The sequence below is a fragment of the Babylonia areolata genome, chromosome 22, assembly GCF_041734735.1.
Source record: "Babylonia areolata isolate BAREFJ2019XMU chromosome 22, ASM4173473v1, whole genome shotgun sequence".
Taxonomy (NCBI): Eukaryota; Metazoa; Mollusca; class Gastropoda; order Neogastropoda; family Buccinidae; genus Babylonia; species Babylonia areolata.
In genome coordinates, this window is record NC_134897.1 from 4,405,819 (window position 1) to 4,429,800 (window position 23,982).

Sequence of the window (23,982 nt, forward strand, 5' to 3'; positions counted from 1 at the left end):
TTCAATCTTTTATAAAATCTCTGAAATTCATATGGTTGGAAAAAAAATGCTGCAACCAGTCATTCAGTCCTAAAGGGAAATTAAAAAGACATTGTTAAAAGAATGTCCAGAGGTTGGAATGTTACAGGAATATGGCCAAATAGCACTCAAAGTTGGAGGGCGAATGTTAAACCCTTTTTGAAAAGACGTTCACAGTTATTCAGAATTTTTGACACCGTGGATGTACATGATGAACACAATATTTTGATGGAACCATTGTTTTTCAATAACAAATGTAAGATGAGGGCAAAGTTTTGTATTTCCAAGATTGGGTTAGAAAAAATGTCGATTAGTATTATGTAAAAGATTGAGTAAAAGAAATGGAATATTCTTTTTAATTTTCACAAATTTCAAGATATAACTCATAACCCAGTTCCAGTTATGGAATACTTTGGTATCGTAAACTGAATTAGAAGCTTCTTATGAGAAAAATTTTTTTTTAAATATCATATTAAGTAACAATCAGAATAGAGCGGGTTATGGTATCAGGTATAGCTTATAGTATTACGAAAAAAAAGCTCCATAGGGAACACGTTCATTTTATGATATATTTACAGGAAAGCCAGCACTACCAAATGCTTGCAAAATTGGGATCATTGTTTTTGAAAATGAACTCGAATGGAAGACTTTTTTTTAATACACGGAAGATACAAAAAATAAAATTAAAATGGTTTCAGATCAAAATTAATTGTCGTGTCCTTGTGACAAATTCTATGTTGATGGGAGTGTTAACAGACAACAAATGTGATTTTTGTAAAAATGAAAAAGACACGATCCTACATTATCTATGGGAATGTAATCATCTACAAGTATTTTGGACAGAGTTTGTACAATACTTTAAAGAAAAGTGTCCAAACTGTGATAAGCTTGATCTCAATCATGTGTTGGTGCTTTTTCGGTGCGACAATAAAACAAAAACTTATAGTTGCTTCTCTCATATTTTACTGATAGCCAAACTCTTCATATACAATAACAGAATCAATAAAGTATATCCAACAATACAAATGTTTATAAAAGATCTTAAAAAGGCACATGAAACTGACAATTGTGTTTTAAGAATATCTATGGAATACAGCAAATTTGTGCAGAAATGGGCACCATACATATATATCATTCAAGATTAAGACCTGTGTCAAAAAGATGATGATTATTGTTACTGGTGATTAAGCATTAAAATCAATGTAGGAATGAATAATCGTTGTCTTGGTTTTGCTTTGATGTGAACCGAGCATTGAAATACCACATAGAACAATATGTGAATGGAAACCCATTTACCTGCCTATATTTCTTTGATGTGAAATGGGCACGGCAATACCAGTGCAATCAATGTGTGGACGGATAGTTTGAATTCTATCATTGCTACAATTTCATTGTGGATCGTGCGTTATGATATCGCACAGATCAATGTTTAAGTGAATATCTGCTGCTCTGCTGGTGTGATGCTTGATGTGGAATGGTTGATGCTTGGAGCAGTATATTGTTGTACCTTCCTAATGTGAAATACTGTATTTTGAATGTAAACCTTTGTCTGCATAAAAATGTTTGGGAAGAAAAAAATTAGCATTAATGACTGGTATAATTATTTCAAGACTGTGTTTAACCAGGATGAAAGTGCCTATGGCGAAACACAAGCAGTAGAAACTAATGTAGAAGATGACCCAAATCACTGAGAAGGGGTGGTTGGACGAGAAATGTCTGTTACCGAGTGTGTACGTGAGTATCTTTTACATCACATGGTTTTTATGTGAATTCATTGGCGTGATATGTTGTGAGTGTGTGCATATGTGGGTCTCTGTGTGTACACATTTTACTGATATATATGATATAGAGATATATAGATTGTGTGTGGTGTGTGTGGAGAGAGAGAGAGAGAGAGAGAGAGAGAGATGGATTTATTTGTTGGGTGCGTTTATTTTTCTACATAAGATAAGATAAGAATAACTTTATTATCTCCAACTGGAGAAATTTGGTCAGGTGCATTATCACAACATAGACAAGTAAACAACATCGTGACCATAGCTGTAAAAGCCAACAACAGCCCCTACAAATATTACGAAGATACAAATGTAAAAAATATCACATACATCGTTTCATACATACATCCACACACTGCAGGTAATAACTAGTATTCTTAATGTAAAAACAGAAAGAATTAAGAAACATTATTTGAATATAATTATAAACATAGCTTACTATACTACACATTGGTTATAATAGATAAGATAAGAATAAAGATGAATTGCGGAAAACCACAACCAGATAATCAGCACACACCCGCACCGCACGCCCCCCCTCCTCCCCCCACCACTCACCCCACACACGCGGATAACTTGATTAAACAAGAGTAATAAACATATGTTCTCAAATAAAAGCATTTCACATATTCGCTTTTAAAAACATTGCAATTAATTATTACATCGCAATTATTAAACAGAAATATATTTAGAATATGGACGTTAGCATTAGACATATTCATTGTACATTCATCCTGCATATTGCACATTATTCTTCCTACATATTGCACATTCATTATAACCAATTGTCACGTTTTAAGCTCAGTAAACACACACACACACACACACACACACACACACACACACACACACACACACACCACAACTAGAACAAGGTACAGCCTCTCAGTCTCATGCACGGACTTTCACACGTCTCACATGAGAGTGCGCGCGCGCGCACACACACACACACACACACACACACACACAGAGTTCTCAAGAATTTAAAAGGTGGTTTGAACGTGGAATAAAAGTCTTCAGAGCTCTGGATTTCAACTTTAAAGTTCTGTAGCGTCGTCCTGATGGCAACAGCTCATAATACTTTGCTAAAATATGGGTGTCGTCAGTTGCTATCTGCCTGCTTTTTTTAACCACTCGACTTTCATACAGCTCTTGCATACTAGCTTGTTTCACTCCCACAATTTTACTGCATACACTCATGACATCGTTCAAAACACGCTTACTCCTCACTCCCAAACTTCCATACCAGCACATAAATGAAACTGTAAGCACGGACTCGATACAACATCGATAATAACTTTGAAGAATATTTGAATTTATACCAACATTTCTAAGCTTCTGTAAACAAAAAATTCTAGATTGACATTCCTTATGAATGGAATCAACATTTCTGTCAAAAGTCAGCTTATTGTCTAAGATGGTCCCTAAATATTTATATTCATTGACCCTCTCCACTGTTTGACCATCAATAACAAGGTCAGCTACAGGCAAGGGGTCTTTCCGAAAATCTATTAACATTTCTTTTGTTTTCAATACGTTGAGATCCAGATAGTTTTTCTCACACCAGGAACAGAACTTTTTAATTTCACTGAAATAAATAGCATCAGAGTTGGACAGATCTTCAATTGCTGAGTCATCAGAATATTTTATGACAGGAGTTTCCTCCGTGCCTCTGCAGTCATTTGTGTACAGTGTAAAAAGAACAGGGGACAGCACTGTACCTTGGGGTGCACCAGTAGAAGTAGATTTTAGAGAAGAGTGGGCAGAATGAAAGCGGACGGACTGAGTTCTATTGAGAAGAAAACTTACTATCCAAAGAGTAAGCTTCGGATCAACATCCATGCCTAGCAGTTTGAGGGCAAGGAGATGAGGTTGTATTGTGTTAAAAGCAGAAGAGAAGTCAACAAAAAGGATACGAACGAAAGATCCCGTGTTATTCAAATGAAGGAAAGCATTATGAAGGAGAGTTAGGATAGCATCGTCAGTACTTCTGTGTGCTTTATAAGCAAACTGACGAGAGTCAAGCTGCTGTTCAGTGAAAGAAAGAAGATGTCGGAGAATAATTTTTTCAAAGCATTTCATCACTACTGAAGTCAGGGCAACAGGACGGTAATCATTTAGTGCGGCTGGGTTCTTTTTCTTGGGGATAGGACAGATAGTAGATTTTTTCCAGATGCTGGGGACAGAGCAGTCCTTCAGAGACCAGTTGAAAATTTTACAGAACACGTCACACAACTGGGAAGCACATGTTTTCAGTAATTTTCCGCAGATATTGTCGGGGCCAATTGCCTTCGTGACATTCAGTTTTAAAAATAAAGATTCAACAACTTTTGCATCGATCTCAAAGTCTTCACCTGTGTTCCTATCTTTGATCTTTTCCTGCAACTGTGAGATAACACTATCCAGTTCCCTTCCCAGCTCATTCCTTTCAAACCGATAGTAGAAATCATTCAGTTTATTTGAAAAATCAATCTGTTCATCCTTTTCCATTTTACAAGCTACTGTTTTCCTTTTCGTTTCTCCAGTGATCATTTTTAACCCATCCCATGCATCTGCCATTCTCCCTGTCTGAAACTGTTGCTCTACTTTTGACTTGAATTCCCTCTGTCCCCTTCGTAATTCACCTCTAAGCTTCTTTTGTATCAATTTCCTATCCTTGTACATGTTGATGTGCAACAATTTATTGTCTTAACTTTGTGTGTGCAGAGGGTGTGGCTGTGGGTGGCTGGTGTTTAGCCTATGGACAGTATTTGTGGATTTTTTTCATTTGACTAATGTTAATACATTTTAGTGTTCCTGCTTTTATCATGTTATGTGTTCATAAAGAGCCTGTGACTGCACAAAATAATTTCCATGTGGATTAAATGAATTATTTTTGATCTGATTTGATTTGATTTTGATTTTTATACTTAATGCACACAATGACCTACCCTGGGCATAAAGTATAACCATGTACAAGAAAAAAAAGAGTTCTTTTTTTATCAAAAGTGGCAGACAGCATGACCCATGGCCCAGCCGCTGTTAAATCGCTGTTGATCCAGTACTCACTTGCCGAGCTGTATATCCGATAGCTTGATTTTCATACAGACAATAAAGAACAAATACATGATTGCCTCGATGGACTTTTGATTCGAAATGAAAGAACAAATCAAATATATGGTTGCCTCGATATGTATATTCTGTGTAGCATATTCAAAACTAAAAGGCGACGCCGGTCTTGAATAAAATTGTAAACACATTTCTTCTCTCGTTGCTGCTGTCAAATGACAGATACAGGGACAAGTCTGGAACTTCATTTTTGAAAAAAAAGTGTCTGGGATTGTTCCTATGTACCTTTTATTTGCCTTTGTGCCAGCTGAACTGGTAGCACAAGCAGCATTGACGTTTAAGTTGTGTACCTTTCAAATGGAGCGGGTTAGTTCTCTTTATTGGTTTTAATACTTTACTCCCTTAGCCTCGTTGTTCTTTCATTTCAAAACCACAATATCTCGTTTTATATTTTTGGTATGTGAATGCTCATGAATTAATCTAAGGGGCTGCTGTATTAATTTCTTTTCTTCTTCTTCTTCTTCTGCTTTCTTTTTTATAAATTAGTTCAAGGTTAAATCAAAAGTGACTCCAAATCCCCCCAGCCCAACCGTCACCTCAACCTACTTCTGAGAAGAACTGGCCATCGGAGCAGCCTGGGGGGGCGGGTTTGCGGGGGCGGTGGGGCTGTAGGGGCCCGGACAGGAGACGTCCTGCCCACAGCGTGCACACCTGTGAAGGTAGAATTGACACACCTGTCAGCATTGCCGCAGTGAACAGCATCTCTCTCTCTCTCTCTCTCACGAAATCAGAATTTATTATTATGTGTATAGTACCCCCACCCCCACCCCCACCCATCCTGCCTGGAAATAACAAATAAAAACCAAACTTTGATTGATTTCATATTTCCACTCTGTCTCAGTTTCTGTTTGCCTCCTCCCTCCTCCAACTCTCGCTCCAAGCAATCCTCCTCTCACTCTGGCCCACTTGCGACAATTTCATGGTATCATTGTGGTCATGCTGCCACTGGAAAGGTGCATTTTCTCCCTTTATTGCTATCTGTATCTCTGTCAGTAGATTTGTGCATGGTAATTCGCAGCACTCTGTTATTTGATCATATTCATTATACCCATTTCATATAATATGTATGCGTGTTTACAGGTCCTTTATTCATATCCTCTCCATCTTTCTGTCTCTTCCTTCCACTTTTCTCTCTCCCCTCTTCTCACGTCCCTTCTCAACTCAGCAACTTTATTCTAATATTCTGATGTATGTATGTTTCTTTTTCTGAATACATTTCATGACCATCATGCTTATGGCTTTTATCATTTAGTGTCGTGTAAAGTAAATCATACTTAGGGCGGGGACTGGATGTAAAACTGCACTCCAGTGCTTATCTATTATCCTAAGAAATAAAGAATGTGTCCTGTCTTATCTCTCTGTATTTTCTTTTGGCAAGTTTTGCATGTTCCTTACTTATCTTTTACCCCCGTTGATAAACAATTTGTCTTGTCTTGTCTTGTTTTGTCTTTCCTTATCTCTTCTCTCTCACTGGCAAATTTTATTGGCGAATAGAGTTGTACAGCTCCAATGCCAAGGGGGGTAATTCACCTACTGCAAGTGACGAAATATCTCTCACCCGCGCACCCCCAATCATACTCCTTAACATTCGAATCTGCGTTTTGACATTTACTCCTTTTTCTTTTTGAAGGATTAGTCAGTGTAAACTTCGTTGACTTTTTTTTCATGTTAACTTTGTTTCATCTTTTTTTCATATTTGTTTCTCCTTTTTTTGTACCTTCCTTTTTTTTTCATTTCTTTTCCCCTTTTTTCTATTTTGTCCCTTCTCGAGCCAGCATGTAAAAAAGCTATAAAGGCTTATGTTCAAACCTCAATAAAGATGTTGCTTTTGTCTCTTTCTCTGGATTTTTTTTTTTTTTTTTTTTTTTTTTTTTTACTAATATATTCCTGAAACGATGAGTGTAAAGTTAGATTTTTCACTTCTTACATTATATATATATATATATATATATATATATATATATATATATATATAAAGAAAGAAAAAGATGGGGGGAAAACATTTTTTTCTCCTTTTTTTTCTTGCTTTTTTCCCTTTTTTTATTTGCATCCGCGTGGGCGAGGCTAACATGAAAAATGCCGCAAAACACATTTAACCCTCTATTTTTGTCTCGTCTCTCTCATTATCTCTCCTTTCTTCCGCCTCCCTCCCTACCGACTTCTATTTCCTCTCCTCAGTTCACCTCACCTCCAACCCTGACACCTTCTACCGCAACCCACACCCCAACTCACACCCCAATCCACACCCCAACCCATACCCCAACATACTTGTGAGAATAACTGGCCGTGGGAGCAGCCTGGGGGGGCGGGGGCCGGTTGATAGGCTTCTGCAGAGGCTCCATGCCTTTGCGCCTCATTATCTTCTGCAGGTATGACTCATAGGGCAGCAGGCTGAGCTCTGTGTCTCGCTGGATCAGCAGCTCCTCAAAGAACCGTGCTGAATGGGTGTAGGTGTCTTTTGGCGAGTTGGTCAGCAGTTCCCGGGACAGTATCTCCAGAAAGAAGCGGAAGGCTGGCGGCAGTCGCTTCCGCCAGTACGCCCTGTCCAGAGTCTCATTGGGGATCTGCGCACAAAGCACGGGCATAACTGAAGGTGATTACTTCATGGGCCTGGCGGGGGTCTTGCGAGCAAGCGACGTCCGTTACACTGTGTCCAGTTATACTGCCATTGTTCTTACCACTGCGTGTGCAATATATTTGTCAACGATCTGATATTTTTAAGGCATAATGCATAATCATAATCATCTTTCCGCACATCATGTGCTACTGCATGCGGGGTGCTAATGGTTACATGATAATATTCGATATTGAGGCAAGGTTTTTTTGTTTTGTTTTGTTTTTTGCTGCCCCATCATCTGCACCATTTCAGTGGCATTACTCCCACGCCGCTCGTTTAGATTCCCCCATACACGGCCACACCCGGGTTCGTCCGTCACAGTTCCAGCGTCGGCAGTCCGCAGAGAACCATCGATGTTAGGTCGCCAGGATGCCACACATCAGAGGAGACCCTGCACTGCTGCTGAGTCACTTCGGTGGTGTTCAGTGGTGCCTGTTCTGATTCAACGTACTTAGGACACCATCTACTAAGCCCCCTACTAACGACAATGATGGCTTAGTCGCTGAGCCAGACTGAGTGAGCGTCCCTCCCAGAGTGGAGACCGCCACCACGTCCCTCAAACAACAGCCACCCATGAATCTGACGACACTGACAACATTGACAGGACTCACCCCAAGCACATAAGTGGAGGGGTATCGAAACTGAGGTCACCATGAGAGCAAGGCATGAAAGGCCACAGACTTTGAGACTGTTTTGTTTATATTGATGATGATGAAGGAGGAAGAGGATGACGATGACGATGACAATGTTGCTATGGAGGTCCATTTTGGTTTGGGACTGCGTGACAAGGCTGTACTCTATGCTTCCTGTCATAATGATATCCCGGCGTTAACCAGGCCCGAGAGATACAGACACTTGCAGTGTTGGTCAGTTAATTAGAGCAACACATCCAAAGACGCATCCTTGAAGTGGATGACACTCGACTGTGTGGTCCCAGTCTCCCCACTTAAGCCCACAGCGCACTCAACTCTGGGTAGGAGCCAGCCACGGGCCGAAAAGCCCACCTCCGCTGGGATTCGAACCCGCGTCCTCCCAGCCGTCAGTCCGCGACGCTAACCACTTCGCCACGGCGGCTGGTAAAAGTTTCTTTTCTGTTTTTGTGTGTATGTTGTTACTGGTTTGTTTTTGTTGTGTTGTTTTTAGTGGGGACGCTGTTGATGTTGCTAATGTTGTTTTGGCGGTATTGTTTTTGTTGTTGTTTTTTATATCACTTGCTGATACTTGGCCATTTGCATCAGAAGTCAGCGGCCTACTGTCCCCATGCCGTCCATTTACACAAGTGGGTGGTTACATGGACTCGTTGACTCCTTTGAGAGAAGGGGAAACGGTTATGGCGACAGGCAATAACAAAATATTCTATTTTCATTTTAAAATGCAGTGCCATTTATATACAGATATAACATCGGCTATTAAAGTGAACTTCAGTTCGACATGTCCTATATCTGTGTCATTTTTATATCTAAAACCTCGGCTGTTAAAGTGAACTTCAATTCAAAAAGTCCTATATCCACCCCCCTTAAATTTCAAATCTTAATATGAAATGGAAAAAATTCAAAATGCAGATGAGGGAAACTAATCTGTACTGTTTATTGAACTGATGTGAAGAGAAATTTGCAACATTACAATTGCACAGTATCGGCTGGCTCAACAAGCAGTCACGGAGACAATATGGCAAAGGGTAAGTAACCTCATCTCGCTTTTCTGTTGTTCGGCTCTCGTCAAGACCCGACTCTCTCAACTGTCATTGCTCTCTTCCACTGTGTTCCAGTCTTCCCGTTTAAACTAAAGCTTCAATAAAGAAACACCACAAGCGTCAGGTTTCTTTCTATCCGCTCGTCTTTTTCTTTCCCTTTGTGACTGGTTAAGTCTGAAAACAGTGCAGCTGTCTCGGGGAAGCAGGTCTGATTCGACTTTTCCCGTTTCACCTACTCTTGTTCGTGCCTTCAATTATCTTTTCAGAGTTTGTCTCTTTGTCCTGTTTCGCCTACCCGCCATTCCCGTTTCGCCTATTCTCTCTCTCTCGTTCACCTGCTACATTTTTTTTCGCATACTTCGTGTGTGTGTATTCTTTGTTTTCATTTTCCTGTGTATTTTATCAACACCATGCTTGTGCTTCTGTCTGTGTGTGCGCACGTGCGTGTGTGTGTGTGTGTGTGTGCGCGCGCGCGCGCGCGCGTTTTTCTTTCTCTCTTTTTTCTATGTATCTTATTGTTACCATGCTTATGACTTTATGTAGAACCTTTTCAGGGCGAAGACTGTCTGCATGATAGTGGAAGGTACGTACCCAGAAGCTGGAACGTTGAGTCTACGGAAACTTAAAATTTCTTTTCAATCCCCGAAGACGTGGAATAGACTCACTGAAAACCGACTCCCTCACCTCTTTCAAATCTGGCCTCAAAACCTCTTCCCTCAGCGGTAAGTTTCGATGTGACAGGTCCATCCAAACGGTATATACTCCTGTGCGTGTGGTGTGCTAGACTATTTGTGTATACGTATGTATGTGTACACATACACAGGTATGAGTACGAATGTGTGTGTGTGTGCGTGTGTGTGTGTGTGTGTGTGTTAAGGCCAGTATGTATGAGCTTATATCATAGATTGACATAAGTTTACAGCTGGCCAACAGCAAAGTGAGAGCTGTATTATCCCATTGGCATGGGAAATCATTAACAGCTTAGTCTTTTGTGAAGGACTATGAATCAAACTGGGAGGCAAAATTGCACTGGCTCTAAGTGCTGCAGCCTTGGGGGCTAATTAGCCTTTGGGAACCATCCCAACACCGACTGCGTGTATGCGCGTGTGTGGAGGGGGGCTGTTATGTATATCTGAATATTTGAATGTATGTTTATATGTATGCATCGTGTTCATGTGTGTATGGTTTGCTAGTCATAGTTTAGTGTATACAAGCAACAGTGATTTAATGTGTGATTTATAAACCATGCGTTTTGTAAAGCACCTAAAGCAGATATCTGGATCTTGTGATATATATATATATATATATATATATATATATATAGTAGGAGGAAGAGGAGGAGGAGAAGTACGAAGTATGCAAGATACTTGATCAAGCAGTTCCAGGCACATTTTTTTAGCCAAAACACACCAAGATAAAAACAAAAACAACAAGAATATGAGGCAAAGCCTTCAAGACTCACTTATGCTTCGCGCTTTATCCAGTAAACTGTAAAGGAATCATGAGGAGAAAAAACTTTTTTTTAATCGTTGAAAAGTGCTCTGTATCATATATGATATATAAAATAAGCTCAGGAGAAAAAAATATGTAAAAAAAAAAAAAAAATGGCATGCCAGCGGAATCGAACCACGCATGTTCAATTCCGATGCAAGCAGATCAATCCCCAAGGCTGGCACATCTGACGTCAAATAACTAATTTTTGAAGTTTTCCTCTTCGTGCGATAAACAGATGTGATTATAGTGGACGAAGTAACGCCGTTCAAATCTTTTTTTTTTTTTTTTTTTTCTTTTTCTTTTTTTTTTGTGGTTCATTATATCTCGATTATTCTTTTATTTCGGTGGTAAAGGAGACGTTGCCATCTCCTTCAAGCACATCGCAACACGTGGTAGATCTCTAGATCTGCACAAACCAGTCTACAATGGGCTGAAAGAAACGATCGAATCAATTGTTTTTTTATTCAGTTAATTCAGTGTCCACTTTAGAATATTTATATCCAGTAAACACGTCGATGGTATAGTTAGTATCGCTGTAAGTGTTCTGTCCAGAATTTGTCTCTTTCCCTTTAATTCCCTTCGAACACAACCTACCTTCAAGTCAGCCGAACGCGGTGGAAAGCTATTTTTAGAATTTTCGGATTTCGGAACATACCTCAACGAAATAAACCGTTAATGATTCGGAAATACAGCTTAATTCGGGAGACTTACAACCTGTTATTGGTATGACTGTGAAGATTTTTTTTCATACTATGTTTAAGCCAATTTAGGTATTGGCAAAGTATTTCCGGAGAAAATGGCAGTGTTACAGTTTACCACGGACACACGCACACAGACAACCAAACACCGGGTTGAAACATACTCGCTTTGTTTACACAAGTGAGTCAAAAACGAGCGTAGCGAGGACAGTTACCTTGTTTAAGTTCAGACTCGCTTCGTCCTCAAAGGCAGACATGGTGGCTTGCTGTTGAATTGCTCTGCTGCTTAGTGAGTGTGGTCACTTGTCAGTCGACACCCGATTCGCTGTCCTGAATGAATGGTGCTATTGTTTATGTTTGGGGGGATGGGGGTCCAGTACTGAAACACAGAGGATGCAAGTGGGTTTATTCATCAAGAGAAGCGTGCCCCCAAGCCACAGCTTACTACAAAAAAGATGATTAATTGATATGCCTTCGGGTGGGATAATATCCACTTCATGGTTTCAATGCCTATCATATGAATGTTAAATTCCTTCTTTCAGCCACATTATCGATACACCTTTTTTTTTTACCCTCTCTCTCTCTCTCTCTCTCCCTCTATCTCTTCCTCGTTAGCTGGCTTGGGGGAGGGGGGGTGCTTGCGTGCGTGCGTACGTTAAGTGTGTGTGTGTGTGTGTGTGTGTGTGTGTGTGTGTGATATCAGCTTTCCGGTTTAGTTTTCTGATTGTATTTCATTTCTTCATTCTTTCTTGCCCTCTGGAGATGTGTTCTTAACGATGCATGCTGTCTTCTTTGTTTATTTATGTTTGTTCCCTTGTTTGTTTAAAAAAAACATGGCTTGAAAGTTTTCACATGTTCATGCCACATCCATTTTTTGACTCACTTGTGTAAACAAAGTGAGTATATTTTAACCCAGTGGTCGATTGTGTGTGTGTGTGTGTGTGTGTGTGTGTGTGTGTGTGTGTGTGTCCATGGTAAAATTTAACATTGCCATTTTCTCTGAAATACATTGTTCGTCAACACCAAAATTGGCTTAAAAATAGTAGGAAAAAAATCTTCACAGTCATACCAGTAATAGTTTGAAAGTATCCCGAATTAAGCCGTGATTCCCGTAACATTAACGGTTTATTTTGTTCAGGTCATTTCCGGGATTCCGAAAACGCAATATTACCTACCGCATCCCAGTTGCAGTAACGTTGGCGATGCTTAGTCTGAAGACGGCGTGACCTCGTTTTTGTTGTTCGCAATTAAATGGAAAGAAATACAAATTCTGGACAGAACACATACAGTGACACAGACTACATCATCAACATGTTTACTACATAAGAATCTTTTAAAGTGAATACTCAATTAACTAGAATTAACATAAAAGAAAAATTCAATCAACTGTCATACATCCCCAGCATGTGTAACTAAACTTGCACATCATAGATCCAGAGAAAACGGCCAAATGTTGCAGTGTGATTCCGGCGATGGCAACGTCTCCTTTACCGCGGACTTTAAAGAATTCTTATATGCCCGAGATACACCAAAATAATGTGATTTAAACAGCGTTATGACAGTCAGGTCAGGGGCATAGCCCTTGCTACTGGTACTACCTGCCGCATGTGAAATCTCCCAACGACGGACCAGGCGGATGAGGAAACCTTTCCCAACGGCTGTGAAGGCGGAAGAGGATGACCAAAGGGCATGGGGAGCTCTTATCCTTGGCTGGAAGTCCTCCTAGGAGACGGAGCTCCGAAGAAAAAACCTGCACCTGCCGAGGCCGTCCTACACGTGGCAGTATCTGCACCTGTGCTGGTCAGGCAACCAGGCTAATGTCGGAACGACGAGCTAGCCCTTCAACACCCAGCTTTCCAAGCTCTGCGGCGATGGAGAAGTGGTAACGGGGACGGGCAGAGGATGTTGTTGGCAGTTCCTTGTCACGACTCTGCACGCAGGCGGCTGTGGGGTGATGGGCGTCCGCCGTAGACTGGGGCAGATGCGGCGCCCGTATCCTCCCACAGTGTCAGAGCAGCCCTTTTTAGGGAAAGCACTGCTCTACCCACATGGGGAACGGGAGATAAAAGGATCCCTAAACAAAGCTTGCCTCACCTAGTACCTAGCAGGAAACCGCACCTACTTGGACATCCAACACTAGTAGTCGAAAACAACAGAAGAAAAGAACCAGGAGTCATGCCCTGACTCTGGGTGCCTGGAATGTTCGCACCCTCTTGGACAGAGACGACAGACCAGAAAGACGCACAGCGCTCATTGCTAGAATGTTTGATCGCTACCAGGTGGACATAGCAGCCCTGAGCGAAACCAGGTTTGCGGGTGAAACCCGGCTGGAGGAAGTTGGAAGGGGCTACACCTTCTACTGCACTGGGAAGCCAGATGCCACCCCAAGAACCTTAGGCGTGGGCTTTGCCATACGAACCAAACTTGCACGACAGCTTGACAGCCTTCCACGTGGGATAAACGACAGGCTGATGACCCTGCATCTGAAGCTGTCCAAGGATCGCTTCTTCACAGTCATCAGCTGCTATGCCCCAACGATGACCAACCCTGATTACATCAAAGAAGCTTTCTACGAGGAGCTCAGCCGCACCATTTCAGTGGTAGACAGAAAGGACAGGCTGATCATCCTTAGGGATTTCAATGCCCGCGTCGGCGTGGACTTCTCCTCATGGCCAAAAGTCCTAGGACAGCTCTCGCTCTGCGCACAGCATGGACTGACCATCACCAACACCCTCTTCCAACAAGCGGACAAGTACAAGAACACATGGATGCAACCCCGCTCCAAGCAATGGCACATGCTGGACTATGTGATTGTCCGGCAGAGGGACAGAGGTAGTGTTTCCATTACACGCTGCATGAGAGGAGCAGTCTGTTGGTCAGCAGCAAATCCACGCAGCTCTGGTTTGACGAGAACAACTCTGGAATCTCCAAGCTCCTGAACACACTGCATATACGGCATCGGGATCACATTTCCAGTAAAGACTGCCAGAGGAAGGGGAACCAGTTCTTGCAAACCAAGCAACTCGTACAGAAGAGGCTGCGTAAGATGAAGAACACTTGGTGGGAGAGAAAGTCCGAAGAGCTTCAGTCCGCTGCTGATGCTCACGACATGAAGACCTTCCGAGCTGTGTATGGGCCGAGAGTCACATGATCAACCCCTGTCCGAGCCTTGGACCAGACCACCCTCCTGACAGACAAGAAAGACATCCTTGCCCGCTGGGCAGAGCACTTCAACACCCTCCTCAACAGGGACTCATCCGTATATGACGAGGTAATTGCAGCCCTCCCACAGCTACCAGTCAATGACTCGCTAGCTGCCCCTCTCACAAAGGCTGAGACCCCGAAGGCCCTGAAGCTGACAACGTCAGGAAAAGCACCAGGAGCGGATGGAATACAGGCTGACATGGAGGCGAGGTGCTGACAGACAAGCTGACCGCCCTGTTCCAGTCTATCTGGGAGAGAGGGGAGGTCCCCCAGGATTTCAAGGATGCTTCAATTGTCCACATTTACAAACGAAAGGGAGACAAAACATCCTGCGATAACCACCGTGGAATCTCTCTCCTCAGCATCGCCGGCAAGATCTTCGCCCGCATTATACTGAACAGACTGGTTGACCATGTCTCCGACACAGTCATCCCTGAAGCACAGTGCGGCTTCCGCTCAGACAGGGGAACAGGTGACATGGCGTTTGTTGTACGCCAGTTGCAAGAGAAATGCCGTGAGCAGAACAAGCAGCTCCACAAGGTCTTTGTAGACCTGACTAAGGCCTTCGACACAGTGAACCGCCAATGGTCTGTGGAAGAGCCTTCTAAACTTCGGCTGCCCAGAGAGCCTAATCAGCTGATTGCGTCTTTCCACGATGGCATGCAGGCGAGAGTGCAGGAAAATACTGATATGTCGGATCCGTTCCCTGTGGTAAATCATTCAGTTTCACACAGATGGCAAACTTTTCAACTTGCGGCGACTCCATGCCAGATCCACGGTGTTTGAGGCGCTGTTGAGAGAGTTCCTCTTCGCTGATGACTGCACGCTTCCTGCACACACCCATGAGGACATGCAGATCATTATGGACAACCTCCTGCAGGCGCTTTGGACTCACCATCAGCCTCAGCAAGACCGAGTCCATGTATCAACCAGCTAGCTCACAGAACGCCAGAACTACCTGGGCAGCACCCTATGCAGCAACGGAGCCCTTGATGCAGAAGTGACGCTGTGCATCGCCAAGGCCAGCTCCTCCTTTGGCAGGCTCAACAACAGGCTGTGGAATAACAATGGCATCAGGCTCAGCACCAAGATGAAAACCTACAGAGCTGTTGTGCTGACCACCCTGTTGTACTGCTGTGAAACATGGACGACGTATCGCCGTCACATTCAACAACTTGAGCAGTTTCACCAGAGATGCCTACGAAAGATCCTCGGCATAAAGTGGGGTCCCCAACCTCCAGGTCCCAAAGAGGAGCGGCCTGCCCAGCATCGAAAGCCTCTGATCCAGTGCCAGCTACGATGGACAGGACACTTTGTCCGCATGACAGACAGCAGGATCCCGAAGATGCTTTCGTATGGCCAGCTGAAGGAAGGCCACCGTGAACTTGAAAGACCCTGCAAGCGCTTCAAGGACACCTTGAAGACAAACCTCAAAGCCTGTGACATAGACATCGCTTCCTGGGAAACTGATGCCCTTGACCGCTCTCCCTGGAGGATGCTGTGCTCTAGTGGCATAAAGACGTTTGAAAACAAGAGAACGCTGGCCATTAAGGAGAAGCGTGAGCGAAGGAAGCAGGGCTCAACTTCTGAAGACGTTTTCCCTTACAACACCTGTGGGAAGTGCTGCGCATCCAGAATCGGCCTTTTCTCCCATATGAGGACACACACCGACAGATAAGCCTGCCTGCCTGCACATCCGTCGGACCGACGGGAGACTCCATCATCATGACTTCGAATACCGCAATTTTTGAACATCATTCATGGATCCGCAATAGTGCAGTGACTAAGACAACCGAACATGCTGGGTTCGAATCTGCGCTCAGGCCCGTTTTGTTTTGTTTTGTTTTTTGTTGTTTCAACCCCCACTTCGCACATTTCTTCCTCTCTCTCTCTCTCTCTTTCTCTCTTTTCTTCTTCTTTTTTCTGTCCAAAATTATATCGCGACTCAGACTGTGGTTGCGAAGAACAAAAAAGACTTCTATTTTTGTTTTGTTTTGATTTTTGTTTGTTTTTTGTTTGTTTTTGTTTTGTTTTTCCTCCAAAACTGTAATACTACTTGTATTTGCAAAATATAGATAATATTTAGGTAATTTTATTTTTCACAGTCCCTAACTCATTTTCGCAATCCCAGCGTTGGCAGTCCACAGGGAACTATCGGTGTTAGATCGCCGGGAGGCCACGCACCAGAGGAGACCCTGCACTGCTAATGAGTCACTTTGGTAGCGTTCATTAGTGCCAGTTCTGATTTAATGTACTTAGGACACCACCTACTATACCCCTTACTGACGACAATAATAGCTCAGTCGGAGCCAGACTGAGTGAGCGTCCCCCCTTACTAACTGATTAACTCACTTTCCGTTAAAAGAATTTCTTTAACATTAATCCAAAATTTGCAGGACATTTTTTCTGTTATGTTTACTGGCTGACAACAGTAGGGTAATCGTGTCAACATCACTTTCTGAAAACTAACAAATCAAACAAGTATTCCAACACTAGCTGATTTCATGGGCCGCTTGGACACTCACTGGGCCAGTATTCCCACCGTTTACGACCCAGAGTGCTACCACTAGCCTGTAGTCATAACCACGCATGCAGGTTTTAGTATAGTGACAAGCCCAGAACGGCGAACAGGCCACTACCAGGCCTCAAGCGTCTAACAAGATCAAGATTAACATCAAGAAATGAAGGACATTTGAAAGGCAGCCGGCCAAAGCTTCAGTCAGTCAGTCCCTGTTATTATTCAATATCAAAATGTTCCCACTTACCTTATTCAGACTGTATATGTGTCATAACGTTCGTGACTGCCACTGAAACACGGTGTACTTAACAAAATATAAAAACTTACTTTAAAAAAATTAAACGCTCTCAAACAGACACAGACACAACACGTCACACGCTCATTCACAAACAACACTGGGCTTTTTGAAAATGACGTTACTTTGATATCGTCATATCAGTTCATGACGTTTTGTATGTGTGTGTGTGAGAGAGAGAGAGAGAGAGAGAGAGAGAGAGAATGTGTGTGTGTTTCAATGTACATTGTTGTACAAGAAAGCGTAAAGTCACGATTGACTGTCACATAATTCATAAGAGTACAAAACAATTGTGTAGTTAGCATTACAAACTGAGGAAGACCCTCCAACATGAGCAGCGTCAGTGAAGACGCGAACATTCCAGTTTGGTTTTTTTTTTTTGGGGGGGGGGGGGGGGGGGGGGGGGGGGGGGGCGGGGGGGGGGAGGGTGTTGTTTGTATGTTTTTTAGTCGCTTTTCAGACAGCGGCCCAGTCCATGTGGGCTCTTTGCCAAGTTAGACTTTCAATTCCACATTATTGTGAAGAAGAAAAATAAGGGATATGTAGCGAAAGGTGGAAATGTATGTTCGGTGTAATTCGCCTATTCCCGATTCGCCTACCATCGAAATGGTGATCCCGATTTTCCTGTTCCTAGTTGACCCATGTACTCAGGTGCTCTGTGTCAGTGCATGAACGCGTATTTGTGCATGTGTTAAAAATAATAATAATAATTTTTAAAAAATATAAAAAAAACCCTCACTTTCTTCATTTCTTGCCCGGTCTCATTGACCACAACTCGGTGTGTTGACGGTCTGTTCCATGTATGGGTAATCAAGAAACGGCACACACACACACACACACACACACACACACAGAACAAACAAAAAAGAAAGCACTGAACAAAAAAAACTTTATCTGGATACTTTTTAACTGGGATTTGTTGTGTAAACAAAGTGAGTCTATGTTTTAACCTGGTGTTCGGTTGTCTTGTGTCCGTGGTAAACTTTAACATTGCCATTTTCTCTGCAAATACTTTGTTAGTTGACACCAAATTTGGCATAAAAATAGGAAAAATTCAGTTCTTTCCAGTCATCTTGTTTAAAACAATATTGCACCTCTGGGATGGGCACAAAAAATGTATAAAAAGAAACCAAATTATATACAAACTGAATTTACTGTTATGTTTATATTTTTTTAATTCTCTAAACTTGGCACTTTGATCTGATATTCTGACACAACAACAAGAGCAGTCATTTTTATCATTTTTTGTTCAAACAGGAACTTCTTTTGCTAAGCATGGAAGTTATATTTATTTTGTATGTCTTTGATGCAGATAGTAAAAAAGGGAAATTAATCTGTAATTAATGCTAGGGGGCTTAATTTGCTTTAAACTTATCTTTCTCATCTTAAACATTACATTTTGAAATTATACTCAATACATGAAAAGCTTGTGTGTTTTACTCTCAGTTTACAGGGCTTTCACTATGTTCATTCACCCAAGTGGTCTTTATAGATCTATTGGTTGAGTCCTGAAGGTCATGGGCAAAAATCAATTGCGTACACATACATATTTAAATCGTGTGCTCATATTCTTCACGAACGCGAACGACGCCATTTTGTTTCAAGTTGTTGACCTGCCCCTTCAATCCTATATTCAATCAACAATACACGATAACATGTGCTGGAAAGTTGGAGAAGGACACCGTTCAATATTTATTCAGAGAAAGATTTGTGAACGCCTCATCACTTACTGGATTATGCCCAAAACTGCCATAAAAATATCCACAGAATCAGTTGGAATTCAACAGTTAACAAGAAAGGCAAAGCCTTCAAGACTCACTTGTGATACACTTTTTAAAAAATCCAAGCTATTTATGTATTGAGTATAATGCATTTACTGTTATATTTATATATTTTGTATTCTCTAAACTTGGCACTTTGATCTGATATTCAACCCAACAAAGGATCTGTCATTATTATCATTTTTTGTTCAAACAGGAACTTCTTTTACTAAGCATTGAAGTTTTATTTATTGCAAACGTTTTGGTGTCGGGTGTAAAACAAGGGAAATTACTCGGCTGGGGAACTTAGTTTGCTTTAAACTGATCTTTCTCATCTTAAACATTACATTTTGAAATTATACTCAATACATAAAAAGCTTGGATTTTTTTAAAAAGTGCATCACAAGTGAGTCTTGAAGGCCTTGCCTCTCTTGTTTCAAAATGTAATGTTTAAGATGAGAAAGATCAGTTTAAAGCAAATTAACTCCACTAGCATTACAGAGTAATTCCCCTTTTTTACTAACTGCACCAAAACGTTTGCAAAATAAATAAAACTTCCGTGCTTAGCAAAAGAAGTTCCTGTTTGAACAAAAAATGATAATAATGACTGCTCTAGCTGTTGGGTCAGAATATCAGATCAAAGTGCCAAGTTTAGAGAATACAAAAAATATAAATATAACAGTAAATGCAGTTTGCATATAATTAGGCTTCATTCTTTATTTTTTTGTGCCCATCCCAGAGGCGCAATATTGTTTTAAACAAAATGACTGGAAAGAACTGAATTTTTCCTATTTTTATGCCAAATTTGGTGTCAGCTGACAAAGTAGTTGCAGAGAAAATGTCAATGTTAAAGTTTACCACGGACACACAGACACACACACACACACACACACACAGACAACCGAACACCGGGTTAAAACATAGACTCACTTTGTTTACACAAGTGAGTGAAAAATGATAAACCATGAGAGTTAATACCCTTGAATTAATGAAACGCAAAAATTTCCAGTCTTGACTTTTCTCAAAATGAAGTCCTTTTCACTTCATACGACGTTTAGAAGTACTTGTACTTGGCTCCACACGTTATTAGTTTAACAAAATACTCAATTTTCATATCAACTTTAAAACTATAAAACTAGAATGAACATAAAAGAGAAATTGAATCGACCGGGTGTAACTAAACTTGTACATCTATCTAGATCCAGAGAAAAAGGCTAAATGTTACAGTTTGATTGCGGTGATAGCCACGTCTCCTTTACCACGGACTTAAAAAGAATTTTCATTTGCCCTTTAAGATTTTTTGCGCGCCCAAGATACACCAGAATAATATGATTTAAAAAGCGTTCTCACTGCGAATACCGCAACCGATTTATCGCCATTTAAAAAAAGCATGCATGTTTAAATGTTAAAATTTTGAACGTCAGTTTAGAAGTCACGATAGTGTAATGGGTAAGACAGTTTCTTCTCACCCGAACACGCGGGGTTCGAATCTACCGTTTGGACTTTTTTTTCTCTTTTTTTCTTTTTCTTTTAACCCGAAGCTTTATAACAACGAATACAGAACACAATTTAACGATCAGATTTTTTTTAAGTGTATCCCAAGTGAGCCTTGAAGGCCTTGCCTCTCTTGTTTATTCATGGTTGTTTTGTTGTTGTTGTTTGTTTTGGAGGGTTTTTTTTTTGTTTTTTGTTTGTTTGTTTTTTGTGTTTGTTTGGTTTTTTGTTGTTGTTGTTTTGTTTGTTTCTTTCTTGTATCTACAAAGTCTGGTTCAAAGATCAGAGGGTTAAGAGCGTCTGCGCGCGCGCGCGCGCGCGCACACACACACACACACACACACACACACACACACGTGCACATTGTCATAACTGAGATTAATGCACTACATGTACTACACATATGTAAGTTTACTGAAGCAACAAGACAAATAAACAAATAAAAGAATCACAGAAAGAAATAATTTTCCAACCCAACATTCACGCAATGTAGGCTGATCAAACTTGCAGATGTAGATACACCAACGAATGAAAGTTGATAAGAAATGATGATAGATGTCTCGGTCCAGTCAATATTTTGTTATACACAGCAACAACAAACAATAATAACAGCTGAAAAAATACATACAACTGCATAACTAATGTGGTGGTAAATATTGGGGTAAATATTGGGTCTGCTGAAAGGAATCAAAGCGAATATATTTTCTTCTTCTTCTTCGTTCGTGGGCTGCAACTCCCACGTTCACTCGTATGTACACGAGTGGGCTTTACGTGTATGACCGTTTTTACCCCGCCATGTAGGCAGCTATACTCCGTTTTCAGGGGTGTACATGCTTGATATGTTCTGGTTTCAAAAACCCACCGCGTGCTGACATGGCTTGCAGGATCTTTAATGTGCGTATTTGACCTTTTGCTGGCGTATACACACGAAGGGGGTTCAGGCACTGGCAGGTCTGCATATATATTGACCTGGGATATCGGAAAAATCTCCACCCTTTATATACCTGGCGCCGTTACCGAGATTCGAACCCGGGACCCTCAGACTGAAACTGAAAGTTCAACACTTGAACCACTCGCCTATAACGCCCGTCAAAAAGCGAATATATGCCTCAGCTCACTTGTCGAAGGGGCATAATTGCTTGTCTGAACTGCGGCATTATATGGAAAGGGTCATAACACTTTGTTCCTGGCACTTTGACGGCCAGTACTTTCTTCAAACATTCAGAACAGCCATGGGCACCCCCATGGCCCCCACTGTGGCATGTCTGTTTATGGGATGGTTGGAACGACGTCTGCTTGCAGACAGCCCTGTGCCCGTTTCTGAGGAGATATGGAGACGGTTCATTGATGATATATTTGTGTTGTGGACCGGCACTGGGGAAGATCTGGAGAAGTTCACAGATCACTTGAACAGCTACCACAACACCATCAAGTTCACTGTCAACAGCTCCTTGGACAGCATCTCCTTTCTGGATATTCTGATCCGTCTTGAGAATGGCTATCTGCAAACAGACCTCTTCACCAAACCAACAGTTGCACATGCGTATCTTCATAAGTCATCCTGTCGCCCACGCCACATCACCAAGAACATTCCATATGCACAGTTCCTTCGTCTCCGCCGCCTATGCTCCGACAACTCTACCTTCCAAACCAGGTGTGATGAGATGGAGGGTCAGTTCTTACAGAGAGGTTACAAGCCAGACAACATCAAAGAAGCAAGAGCTAGGGCCAGGAAGACACCAAGGCAACAGACACTGTCCCACCACAACAGACCAAGGCACAACAGGACACCCATGGTCGTAACATACAATCCAGCGAACCCACCACTACGGGCATGGTTTCATGAGCAACAACCCAAACTCCACACCAGTGAGTGCATGCAGAAAGCCATGCCCACACCTGTTCTGGCGGAAAGAGCTTGCCGGTCGATATGAACGCTATTGATGCCTTCAACACTACCTGCTGCTGAACCTGAGGCTGACCCTGGCTGCTTTGGGTGCAACAGAGGCACGGCGCGATGTGCTGCTTGTAGACACCACCTGGTGGAATCCCGCATCTTCAGAAGCTCACAAACAGAAGAGTCATTTAACATCAGGCAGAGACTCACCTGTGACAGCAGGAACATAATATATATTTTGTTCTGCGATATCTGTGCACACAAGCAATACGTAGGTCAGACCCACAATTCTCTCCGGAAAAGAATATACCAGCATAGGTCTGACATAGGTTTGAACAATTCAGCAAAGCGAACGTGGGTCACCATGCACTTCCACGAGCCTGGCCACACGCAGGACAACATAAAGGTCATGGCCATTGAAGAAATACATCTGAAGAATAAACAAGCAAGGCTCAAGAGGGGACAGTTCTGGATGGCGAAACTGAGGGCAGTCCACCCTTTTGGTCTCAACACGCTACAACTGGATATCTGAATTTATTTCGACCTGAAAGCTGTGTTTGACAATGACGATGGATCAGTTCCAGAGACAGAATGGTGTGAATGCTGACTTGTGTGAAAAAGACAACTGCTACAACTACGACGACAATGACTACGACTACTACTACCACCACCACAACTACTACCACTTCCATGACTATTACAGCAACAACAATCACTACTACTACGACGACGACGACAACGATGACGACAACGATGACCGCTACAAATACTACTGATTGTGGGTGTGGAGGTGACGCTGGTGCTGATTATGGTGATAGATGTCCTACTATTCTAGTTCATTCAGTTGTTTATTTTCTTTTCTTTTATCTTATTTATTTATTTATTTTTTACATTTTTTCATCAATTAATCATAGATGTAAAATTCAACCCTTTCCCTTTCTTTCACCTCATCAGTACTTTTCTCAGATGCCTCTCTTTTTGTAATACAGCCCATTGTTTTCAACGATTTAATTGTTTATAACGAGTACTGTTTGCTATTTTCCCAAAGGTATTTATCATTAAAAAATAATAATAATAAATATTTTTTGAAAAAAAAGATTTTTAAAAAGTATTTCTTCATAACACATTGGAGACATAGACAAAAAAAAATAATATAAGACGACAAGCATTTCATAATCTAGATACATATTGTAAATATATTGAGTGGGGGGTTAAACTTAACGGACAAAATGGTATCAATAATACTACTAACAACACTACAACTAATTCAAATCACACACTCTCTCTCTCTCTCTCTCTCTCTCTCTCTCTTCATGTTTTGAAAGTTTATCCCACCAGCATATTAAAGGGTAACAAAATTATTCAGTCACCGTGTGTGTGTGGTGTTGAAAGCTTGCTGGGCGATAGTGTC

At 41.6% G+C, this 23,982-nt stretch overlaps 1 protein-coding gene across 1 annotated transcript in view; it reads right to left on the reverse strand.

Annotated features, from left to right (window-relative positions):
- Positions 1-23,982, reverse strand: part of LOC143296924 (uncharacterized) — a 127,421-nt gene that overhangs the window by 53,232 nt on the left and 50,207 nt on the right. Inside the window, exons 4-5 of the mRNA XM_076608947.1 lie at positions 7,170-7,465; positions 5,448-5,552 (exon numbers count right to left, since the gene is read on the reverse strand). Of these exons, the coding sequence (XP_076465062.1) occupies positions 5,448-5,552; positions 7,170-7,465 (401 nt within the window). The remainder of the gene's footprint in view (positions 1-5,447; positions 5,553-7,169; positions 7,466-23,982) is intronic.